The 12,004-nt window shown below is 38.8% G+C and overlaps 1 protein-coding gene and 1 long non-coding RNA gene across 32 annotated transcripts in view; one reads left to right on the forward strand and one right to left on the reverse strand.

Moving 5' to 3' along the window:
- The window catches only part of CPLANE1 (ciliogenesis and planar polarity effector complex subunit 1), a 137,439-nt gene that overhangs the window by 114,430 nt on the left and 11,005 nt on the right, over window positions 1–12,004 (forward strand). For 29 of the 31 annotated variants that reach the window (XR_012030245.1, XM_072824844.1, XM_072824843.1 and 26 more), the window contains 2 exons: window positions 782–812; window positions 1,358–1,489. The exons of 1 other annotated variant lie outside the window; for it this stretch is intronic. Coding sequence is in view for 28 of the 30 variants with exons in the window: in XM_072824844.1 (XP_072680945.1) it covers window positions 782–812; window positions 1,358–1,489 (163 nt within the window). In the remaining 2 variants the exon portion in view is untranslated. Of the gene's footprint in view, window positions 1–781; window positions 813–1,357; window positions 1,490–12,004 lie in introns of those variants that run through there. One more of the 31 variants, XR_012030248.1, reaches the window with a different exon arrangement.
- Window positions 1–12,004, reverse strand: part of LOC140632641 (uncharacterized) — a 52,123-nt gene that overhangs the window by 26,945 nt on the left and 13,174 nt on the right. The gene's annotated exons all lie outside the window — the stretch shown is intronic.

The raw sequence follows: 12,004 nt of genomic DNA on the forward strand, positions 1-12,004 counted from the left end.
GTTAAACTTAATTAATTGCTATTAAAGCCTCACAAATGCCCCAACTCTGAGTACAAAAATAATGTAAAGTCTTTATTTGAGGATTAATAAATTAAACCAAACAACATGTGCTTAGGAAAGTAAAATAAATACTAAAAACATATAGATGTGTAAGTTTTGGGGCAGGGTGGATTTATTTAAGAGAATCTCAACAATAAAATGTTTTTGAGAAGAGATATCAGAATACTTTCCCCCATAGTAACTCAATTCTCTTTGAGTATTAAACATATAAAAAATGAGTAGATTAGGTGTTTTGCTCTAAAGACATGTAGTTAATATTGGACAAGGTTTAAAAATTATTCTTTAGGTCCTTTTCTTCCAAGTAATGTCTTCTTGGAATTAAATTAGATATTTTCCCAAATGTATTACTTTAGGATCATTAGAGCATTTTTGTTTTTTGGGTTTTTTGTTTTGCTTTGTTTTAGTAAATTAACTTCAGTATTTTAAACTGTGTACTAAGCAAAGGAGGACTGTACTTCCTAAAGCATACTTCCTCTTCAAGTGTACTTCCTATCCTACTTCAGATAAAAAGTAATAATCTGAAGATGCAGAGTATTCACTACCAAATAGCATATTTAAAAGGAGGGTAAATAGGCTACATACATAAATATATCTTTAAACCTATTTGGAGGTTTAAAAAATAGTGCAATTTCTGGTTATATAATTTCTAAATCAGGTTAATAGATGAAAGTAGAAAAAAATTATCCTAAATTTTTATTAATAATGTTTCTTTTCTTTTAAGGTGTGAATAACAGTGATGATTTATTTGAGAGGTAAATATATTAAGAATTAATTCACAGTTTTACTTAAGGTTGGGTGTAAACTGTGTGTTTTGGAAATTTTATTGTTCATGTGTATGTGAGCTACTACACTACATATTTTTTTTTTTGTAGACTCAAAGGAATTAATTCTCATTGGGAATGGAGTGTTTTAAGAAGCTAAGGATTGCTTTACTATGTCCTTTGCTCTTTTAGCATAAGTAATTAGAATTCAGTAGACTGGATTTGCTATATCTTTTACTGTGTGTGTATTCAGTAGGCAGGACAGGTGGAGGTTATCTCCTGAGCCTTATGTTTGCTTTTTTAAGAGCACGTAAGAAGTCATGAATAACTGATGATTAGACTTTTGTGCTGAGGATTACTGGAAAGTTTAAGGAACAACATTAGATCTGTGTTTATCATCTTTGTGTTCATTTATGCTCATAGAGGATATAGCTTTATATGTTCATTTTTTAAAGTTTACATGTTCATTTCTGCTTAATGTAATCACATTGTATATATACTGACTTATATTTCTCAAATTGCATTTGAAAATGAAGCGTTTCAGTAGATCCATTCCAGATGACTGGATTAACTGATATTGCAGACATTATTGAGGACCTTATAACAAAAGATGGAGTTTCCAGTGAGGAGCTTGGTTTAACAGAACAACAAGCTAGGAATATCTCCAGGTAATCCGTGAATAATTCATGTTAACCCACTTAAAATGTTTATGGTTCAGGAATATTCAAAATTGGCCATTTTTTAACGTGATTTTTATGAAAGAAATACAAAACTTAGTTTTTTTTTCTTCATAAATACTTTCTGTGATGTTTATTCAGGTTGTGTCTCTCCTCCCCTTCCCCAACAGTAGACAGACTGATGTATTTAATACAGCAGCACATCTGTATCCTGGGAGTTATCCCAAAGTCTCATCATTTTATTTTTATTGTCATTTTTATATATTTTTTAATTTATCGTGAGATTTTTAAAAATTTCAGTATAGTTAACATACATTGTTATATTAGGTTCAGGTGTACAATATAGTTATTCACCAGTTTTGTACATTAATCAGTGTTCATCAAGACAAGTGTACTCCTAATCCCCATCACCTATTTAGCTCATCCTCCCACCCACCTCCCCTCTGGTAACCATCTGTTCTCTATAGTAAAGAGTCTGTTTTTGGTTTTCTCTTATTTTTTTTCTTTGTTTTACTTCTTTTATCCCACATATGAGTGAAATCATGTGGTATTTGTCTTTCCCTGACTTATTTCTCTTAGCATTATACTCGCCAGCTCCATCCATGCTGTTGCAAATGGCAAGATTTCATTCATTTTTATGGCTGAGTAATATTCTATGGTACATACAGACCACTTTTTTATCCATTCATCTATCAGTAAGCACCTGAGGTACTTTCCTAATTGGCTATTGTAAATAATGCTTCAATATACGTTGGGGTGCATACATCCCTTTGAATGAATATTTTTATATTCTTTGGGTAAATACCTAGTAGTGGAATTACTGGGTCATAGGATAGTTTTATTTTTAATTTTTTGAGGAACTTCCCTACTGTTTTCCAGACAAACTGGCTGCCCCAGTTTGCATTCCCACCAACAGCGCACAAGGATTCCTTTCTCTTCGTATCCTCACCAAAACTTGTTTCTTGTGTTTTTTATTTTAGCCATTCTGACACATATGAGATGACATCTCATTGTGGTTTTGATTTGCATTTTCCTGATGATGAATGATGTTGAGCATCTTTTCATGTGTCTGTTGGCCATTTGGAGAAATGTCTGTGTGTTCTGCCCATTTTTTTTTTTTTTTTTTAATGATAGTCACACAGAGAGAGAGAGAGAGGCAGAGACATAGGCAGAGGGAGAAGCAGACTCCATGCACCGGGAGCCCGACGTGGGATTCGATCCCGGGTCTCCAGGATCGCGCCCTGGGCTAAAGGCAGGCGCTAAACCTCTGCGCCACCCAGGGATCCCCTCTGCCCATTTTTAAATTGGATTTTCTGGCTTTTTTGGTGTTAAGTTGTGTAAGTTCTTTTGTGTGTGTGTGGGGGGGGGGGTGTAAGTTCTTAATATATTTTGGATACTAACCCTTAACCAGATATGTCATTGCAAATATGTTCTCCCATTCAGTAGGTTCTCTTTTAGTTTTGTTGGTGGTTTCCTTTGCTGTGCAGAAGCTTTGATTTTGATGTAGTCTCAATACTTTATTTTTTGCTTTTGTTAACCTTGTCTCAGAAGACCTGTAGAAAAATGTTGCTACAACCAATGTCAGAGAAGTTACTGCTGGTGCTCTCTTCTAGAATTTGTATGGTTTCAGGTCTCACATTTGGGTCCCTAATCCATTTTGAATTTATTTTTCTGTGTGGTGTAAGAAAGTGGTCCAGTTTCATTCTTTTGCATATTGCTGTCTAGTTTTCCCAGTACCATTTGTTGATGTGACCATCTTTTCTCATTGTATATTCTTTTCTCCTTTGCCAATGATTAATTGACCATATAATAGTGTGTTTATTTCTGGGCTCTCTGTTCTGTTCCATTGAGCTATGTGGCTGGTTTTTTGTGTTTTTTTTTCTTTTTTTTTTTTTTTTAATGTGGCTGTTTTTGCAGCAATACCATACTCTTTTGATTACTATAGCATTGTAGTATATCTTGAAATCTGGGATTGTGGTAACTGCCACCTTTGTACTTTTTCAAGATTGCTTTAGCTACTTGGGGTCTTTTGTGGTTCCATACACATTGTGGGGTTATTTGTGAAAAATTCTGTTGGCATTTTGATAGGGATTGCATTAAGTCTGTAGATTGCTTTGGGTAGTAGGGACATTTTAACAGTATTTGATCTCCCAATCCATGAACATGGAATATCTTTCCGTTCGTTTGTGTCATCTTTAATTTCTTTCATCAGTGTTTTATAGTTTTCAGAGTACAGATCTTTCACTTCCTTTTCACTTTCTTTTCTTTCTTTTCTTTTCTTTTCTTTTCTGATTATGTGGCTAGGACATCTGGCAGTATGTTGAATGTAAGTGATGAGAGTGGACATCCTTGTCTTGTCCTGATCTTAGGGGAAAAGCTCTCAAGTTTTTACCATTGAGTATGACATAAGCTGTGGGTTTTTCATATATGGTCTTTATTACGTTGAGGTATATTCCCTCTAAACCTACTTCATTGAAGGTTTTTATCATAAATGGATGTTGAATTTTGTCAAATGCTTTTTCTCCATGTATTGGAATGATCATATAGTTCTTTTAATCCTTTCTCTTGTTGGTGTGATGTATTACATTTGATTGATTTGCAAACACTGAACCACTCTTTCATTCTTGGAATAGATCCCACTTAATTGTGGTGAATTATTTTTTTAAGATATTGTTGAACTTAGTTTGCTAATATTTTGTTGAGGATTTTTGTATCTGTGTTCATCAGAGATGTTGGCCTGTAGTTCTCTCTTTTTTTAAAGATTTATTTATTTATTATTTGAGAGATTGAGAAGAAAGCACATGGAGAGGAGGGGCAGAGGCAGAGAGAGAATCTCAAATAGATTCCCTGCTGATTACAGAGCCCAGCACAGGACTCAGTCTCACAGCCCCAAGATCATGACCTGAGCTGAAATCAAGAGTCAGATGCTTAACCAGCTGAGCCACCCAGGTGCCCCAGTAGTTCTCCTTTTTTTGTAGTGTCTTTATCTGGTTTTGGTATCAAGGTAATGGTGGCCTCATAGAATTAATTTGGAAGCTTTCTTTTCTTTTCTATTTTTTTTGGAATAGTTCGAGAAGAATTGATAATTAACTCTTCTCTACATACTTGGTAGAATTCATCTGTGAAGCCATCTGGTCCTGGACTTTTGTTTTTTGGATGTTTTTTGATTATGGATTCAATTTCATTGCTGATAACCAGTCTGTTCAAATTTTCTCTTTCTTCCTGTTTCAGTTTTGAGAGGTTAGATGTTTCTAGGAATTCTTCCATTTCATATAGGTTGTTCAAATGTAGGCATATAATTTTCCATAATAGTCTCTTACTGTGGTGTTGTTATTTCTTCTCTTTCATTTCTGATTTTGTTTGAGTTCTCTCTCTCTCTCTCTCTCTCTTGTTTTTTGGATGAGTCTGGCTAAAGGTTTATCATTTTTAAAAATCTTTTCAAAGGTTGAGCTTCTGGTTTCATTGATCTGTTCTCTTGGCTTTTTAGTTTCCGTTTCATTTATTTCTGCTCTAATCTTTGTTACTTCCTTCCTTCTACAGGTTTTGGGTTTTGTTTGTTCTTTTTCTAGCTACTTTAGGTATAAGGTTAGGTTATTTGAAATTTATCTTGCTTTTTGAGGCAGGCTTGTATTGCTATAAACTTCCATCTTAGAACAGCTTTTACTGCATCCCAAAGATTTTGGACCATTGTCTTTTCAGTTTCATATGTCTCCATGTATTTTTAATTTCTTCTTTGATTTTTTTGTTGACCCATTCATTGTTCCAAAGTGTGTTTTTAACCTCCATGTATTTATACTCTTTCCAGATTATTTTTATGGTTGATTTCTAGTTTCATAGTGTTGTGGTCAGAAAAGTTGCATGGTATGACTTTGATCTTTTTGAATTTGCTAAGACTTGTTTTGTGGCCCAATATGTTATCTATTCTGGAGAATTTTCCATGTGCACTTGAAAAGAATGTGCATTTTGCTGTTTTAGGATGGAATGTTCTGAATATATCTTGTAGATCCATCTGGTCCAGTGTCATTCAGAGCCACTGCTTCCTTGTTGATTTTCTGTTTGGATGATCTATCTACTGATGTAAATGGGATGTCAAAGTCCCCTACTATTATTGATTATTACTGATAATTTCCTTTATGTTTGCTATTAACTGCTTTATGTATTTGGGTGCTCCCCTGCTCCATGCTCCCATGTTGGGTGCATAAATATTTACAATTGTTATATCTTCTTGTTGAATTCTTCCCTTTATGATTATGTGGTGTCCTTCTTTGTCTCTTGCTACAGTCTTTTAAAGTCTGTTTTGCCTGGTATAAGTATTGCTACCCCAGCTTTCTTTTCACTTCCCTTTTTATGATAAATGCTTCTCCATCCCTCGACTTTGAGTCTGCATGTGTTGTGTCTTAGGTCTGAAATGAGTCTCTTGTAGGCAGCATATAGATGGGTCTTGCTTTTTTTTATCTATTCTGTCACCTTATATCTTTTGATTGGAGCATTTAGTTCATTTATATTCAAAGTAGAGGTGCCTGGGTCGCTCAGTTGGTTAAGTGTCTGTCTTTGGCTCAGGTCGTGATCTCAGGGTTCTGGGATCAAGCCCCTCCTAGGGCTCCCTGCTTAGCAGAGAGCCTGCTTCTCCCTCTCACTCTGCTGTGCCCCTGCTTGTGCACTCTGTCTCTCTTTGTCAAATAAATAAATATAATCTTTTAAAAAAAGAACAAAGTAGAGGCACCTGGGTGGCTCAGTGGTTGAGCGTCTGCCTTCAACTCAGGTCCTGGTCTCAGAATCCTGGGATCGAGTCCTGCATCGGGTTCCCCACAGGGAGCCTGCTTCTCCCTCTGCTTGTGCCTCTGCCTCTCTCTGTGTGTCTCTCATGAATAAATAAATAGATAATTTAAAAAAAACAAAGTAATTATTCATAGGTATGTACTTATTACCATTTTGTTATTTGTTTTATGATTATTTGTGCTGCTTCTGTTTCTTCTCTTGCTCTCTTTTCTCATGGTTTGCTGGCTTTCTTCCTCCCCCCCTTTTTTTTCTTTCATTTTTCTTCTCCCCCCCCCCCCCGCCCTGCTGGCTTTCTTTAGTGATATACTTGGATTCCTTTCTCTGTCTTTTGCATATCTGTTATCAGTTTTTATTTGTGGTTACCATTCAGTTTGTATATGACATATTATGCATATAGTAGTCTATATTAAGTTGATGGGCACTTAAGTTTGAACCCATTCTTTACTCTTCTCCTCACCTCCCATGTTTTAGGTGTATGGTATCATGCTTCACATCCTTTTGAGAGTTCCTTGACTGATTTTTATACATACTTTTTTTTATTAAGATTTATTTATTTATTCATAAGAGAGAGAGAGAGGCAGAGACATAGGCAGAGAGAGAAGCAGGCTCCTTGCTGAGAGCCTGATGTGGGACTCGATCCCCAGATGCCGGGATCATGCCCTGAGCCAAAGGCAGATGCTCAACCACTGAGCCACCCAGGGGTCCCTATACATACTTATTTTTATTCTTTTTGCACTTTCTCCTTTTCTTACTCCTATTTGTGATTTTTCCTTTCCACTCAAAGAGTCCCTTTTGGGGGCACCTAGGTGGCTCGGTCAGTTAAGTGCCTGCCTTCAGCTCAGGTCATGATCCCAGGCCCCTGGGGTTGAGCCCCACATCAGGCTTCCTGCTGAGCAGGGAGGCTGCTTGTCCTTCTCCTTCTGCCTGCCACTCCCTCTACTTGTGCTCTCGCTCTCTTTCTCTCTCTCTCTCTCTCTCTCTGTCAAGTAAATAAAATATTTTTTTAAAAAAGAACCCCCTTTGACATTTCTTATAGGGTTGTTTTAGTGGTCATGAATTTTTTAAAACTTGTATCTGGGAAACTCTTTTTTGTCTTTCCTATTCTGAATGATAGCTTTGCAGGATAGAGTATTCTTGGATGCAGGTTTTTTCCTTTCTGCACTTTGAATATATCATTCCACTTCTGTCCTGCCCAGTTTCTACTGAGAAATCAGCTGATTGCCTTATGAAATCTCCCTTGTATGTAACTGTTTTCTTTTGCTCCTTTTAAAATTCTCTATCACTAATTTTTTTGCCATTTTAATTAACATGTGTCTTGGTATGGACCTCCTTGATTTTGTTGGGGGATTTCTGTGTCTACTGGATCTGAATTTTAGTTTCCCTACCCAGATTTGAGAAGTTTTCAGATATTATTTTCTTGAAATAAATTTTCTCCCTTTGCTCTGTCTTCTCCTTCTGGGATCCTTATAATGCAAATGTTATTGCACTTAATGGTGTTGCTGGGGCACTATTTTTATTTTGTATTATTTTTCTCATCTGTTCAGCTTGATTGCTTTCCATTACTCTGTCCTCCAAGTTTTGATCCATTTTCCTGCTTCTTATAGTCTACTATTCATTCCATCTAGTGTGTTTTTAATTTCATTTATATTGTTATTTATCTCTGATTGGTTCTTCTTTATGTTTTCTATCTCTTTGTTAAGGGTCTCACTGATGTCCTTCACTTTTTTTCCAGTGAGCTATAACCACTACTTTAAGTTCTCTTTAAGTCATATTACTATGTCTATTTCACCTAGGTTTCTTTCTGTGATTTTTGTCCTGGTCTTTCTTTGGAACACATTCCTCTGCCTCTTCATTTTGTCTAACTCTTTGTAACTCTTTTTCTGTGTCAGAGAAGTCATCTACATCTCCTGCCCTTGAAAGCAGTGGCCTTATGAAGAAGAGGTCTTATAGTGCCCTGCAGTGCAGTGTCCCCTAATTACTAGAACCTGGCACACTTCAGGGGTGTCTCCTCTGTGTATTGCATGTACCCTGATGTTGTGGCTGAGTCACTTTTTCTCTCAGCCCAGTTGTGTGTAATGGCTTTCTTTGCCTATTGTGGACAAGATGTGGTCCCTGGGTTCTTAGTGAGCCAGTCTGGGGGTCACCTTGGGCTTGAGTTGAGCTGGACCAGGTGTTTGCCAGAGATGCAGTAGCCGTGAAGTGCAGTGTGTTGTCCCCAGAGAAGCTTTTGTTGGTGGGCAGAGCTTGTAGTCAGACCAGATGTCTGCTTCCACCTGACTGCTGAGGCTATGGTCTGATAGTTATATGTCGTTATTTCTCCCTCCCTGGGGCAGGAGTCACTTTAGAGTGGTGTTGGCTCCTGTTGGAGCTGCTTGTATACTGCCAGGCTGTGGCACAGCTTTGGTTGGGCTCTGGCAAAGAGCACATTGGAGGAGGTGAGTCCATAGGAGAGTGGGGTGGGATGTGCCATGTTATCATGATTTGAGTGGGTTTGCTGTTGGAGGAGAGTTGGAGTCCTGGCTGGAGGGGATGGGCCTGCAGGAAAATATGGGGGCTTGTGCACTGTTAGCAAGTTAGATAGAGTCAGTGTTGTGCAGGTCCAGCATGTGTCCCTGTGTCTAGGCTCAGGGCAGGGAACAGAAATGGTGTCTCTCAGCTCTTTAGTTCTTGGAGAAGTTTCCCAAAGATCCAGCACATGGTGTGAGGTTAGCAAACAAACCTCCCTCCCATATGCCCTGGCATTTTTCAAATGCTGCTTCTATGTTGTATCCTGCAGGGCTGTCTCTTGTGCTTTCTCTTTAAGGGCAGAGACTCAGTTTCCTTTCTCCCTCCAGGCTTTTCCAGAGCTGAGCCTGCTGATTTTTAAAGTTCTAGGTTTTAAGTCCTGCTGATTATAAGAACTTGCAAAATTCAGGCCCTTTGGTTTTCAAAGCCAAATGCTATGGGGATTCATCTTTCCTGTGTGGGCTCCTCAGTGTGAGGATCTGTTTCTCTCTCCTCTCCATGCCCACAGCATCCCTCCCAGCAGCAAACAGTCCTGTGGTTCCACTTAGCCCCCGACCGTGTCTCCACCCTTCCTGCCCTCTTTGATATGGCATCTTCTCTACATTTAGCTGTGGAGTTTGTTCTTCTAGTCTTTGATCATTTTCTGGGTTATTTTCACTGATACGAGTGTTACCTAGTCATATCCATGGGATGAGATGAGCTTAGGGTTCTCCTACTCTACCATCTTCCCTGGAAGTTCTCATCATTTTAAGTACCACATAATTTAATCCTTTCTTTTTAGAAGTAATTAATGATTTATTTTTAAGATTTTATTTATCCATTTGTTTTTAGAGAGGTTGAGAGAGCGTGTATATGCATGCATGCATACAAGTTGGGGGGTGGGTAGAGGAGGGAGAGGGACAAGCAGACTCTACATTGAGTGCAGAGCTGATTTGGGGTTGGATATCATGACCTTGAGATCATTACCTGAGCTGAAATCAAGACTCAGCCCCTTCCGACTAAGCCACGGAGGCACCCAATTAAAGACTTCATCCACAGTATTTACCCTAAATATTAATCCTTAGAATACATATTAAATAGTCTTTTCTTGGAATATTAGGTTAAAATGTTTTTCCTTGCAACCTGTCCTGATCCAAGAACTGGTTACTAATAGGATAAAGTCTGGCTCTCCTCCTAATGCTTCCTTGAGATACATATACCTCCTGACTTGTTTATATTAGTTAACCTTATGAATGTTATGAATATTTCATCAATAATGTATCATGTCAGGAATTAGGATAAAGACAGGTTTGTACTATTGAATGGAGATAGAAATATAAAAAGAGTGATATAAGACCAAATTATGTCAGTGTGCAATGAGAGCTTGCAGGGAGAGTCCGTCAAAGGCATCAGCTTCACTAGTTACAGTATTTGAGCTGTATTTCAAAGGACCAATAGAAATTTGTGTTCCTTATAAACAGTAGAAAGGGTATTCAAGGCAGCAAGAATATAAAATGCAAAGGAGTGATGATCAGATGTGGACCAGGAGTTAGGTGTGACTGGAGTTTATGCCTTGGAATGAGAGAGAGGGACTGGCTAGGTGTGCTGGTTATAGATTGGAGGCCAAAGGCATCTATTCCTTATCTACAAATAGTAAGGGGATCAACAAAGAAATGGGAGCCAACTGGAGGTCTTACTTCAGTAGTCTCAAGTTGAAGGACCTCAGAATAGAGAGCGTAGGGTAGTAATCATGAGTAAACCTGAAGGCTGTCAGGAGGAAGTGAGAACGATTTTCTATTTGGATGACTGAGTTGATGGTGATTTCTTTGGCAAGATAGAGAATGTAGTTTCAGATACGTTATAGGGTGCCAGGAGAATATAATCAGTTAGTAATATTCATTGGCACATCCAAGAAGCAAATACCAAAATGAGATTTAGGTGAGCAAGAGATTTATTTGGAGAAATACTTGTGAGGGAGAAAGGGGCAGGAGCCAGAGAAAGTTGGGGCAGCTGTCAGACTGCAGGGCCAGTGTAGATCTGATCCTGTGTTAGGGGTCTCCAGGAGATCACTTAGGTTCGCTGATTGGCTGGGAGGACTTACAAAATTCATGACTTAATTTATTACAGCAAGATAATTCAAAGCAAAACCAGCAAGTGGAATAGAGTGCATGTAGTGAATTCGGAGGGAAACCAGGCAAGGGTCTCAAGAATCCTAGTGCAGTCCCAACAGGACACTGTTCCTCCAGCAGCAGGTTATGACAGCATCTGTGAGATAATGTCCACCATGGAGGCTCATTTAGAGATTCAGTGCCCAGAGTTTTTCTTGGGGGCTAGTTGGGTAGGCAGCCTCTGCCTGGCAGATACCAAATCCAGATTTCCAGAAGGAAAAGCAGGTTATCAGTACAAACCACATCACTTGTACCTGTGACCTTCCACTTGGGATGATGTTCTCGTATGCTGGGTGCTTTGGTACCCCCCAAATCCCTATCTCACACTACGTGTTTTCTTAGACCACTATCAGTACTACTTGTGTCAGTTCATATCATCTGAGAAGCAGAAACCAAGATAGGATTAGATGTGCAAGACAGGGATCCCTGGGTGGCGCAGCGGTTTGGCGCCTGCCTTTGGCCCAGGGCGCGATCCTGGAGACCCGGGATCGAATCCCACGTCGGGCTCCCGGTGCATGGAGCCTGCTTCTCCCTCTGCCTGTGTCTCTGCCTCTCTCTCTCTCTCTCTGTGTGTGTGTGATTATCATAAATAAATAAAAATTTACAAAAAAAAATTTTATAGATGTGCAAGACAATTATTGGGAGAAAGGCCTATGAAGGGAAAGGTGGAAAATCACAGAAGTAGAGGAACACATCAGACCAGAAGGGGGAGGGGAGAGGGTTGAGTAAGTGGAATGTTAAGAGTACAGTGTTCTAGGAAAATTTCAGCTGGGTCAATGGTGAGATATCATGCCAACACTGCCCCCCCAGAAGAGTCCTGTGTCTTGCAGGAATGAGCCAGCCATACTATGCCTGCCATGCTCAGGCATTAGCTCAGGTCAGCCCGTGGGAAGTATGGCATGAGCATGAATGTGAGGCTAGATCCACAAGGGCAGCTGTTTAGAAGTCATCTCTGTAGTAGAAGTTTTGGAAGCGATTGAGCTAGTCCAGGAATAGATGATTGGTAAAGAAGTAAAAAACAACCTTTCAAGACATTAATATGGAAGTGGTGAGCAGAGAAGTAGCCAATGTAGGA

This window comes from Canis lupus, chromosome 4, assembly GCF_048164855.1.
Source record: "Canis lupus baileyi chromosome 4, mCanLup2.hap1, whole genome shotgun sequence".
NCBI classification, from domain to species: Eukaryota; Metazoa; Chordata; class Mammalia; order Carnivora; family Canidae; genus Canis; species Canis lupus.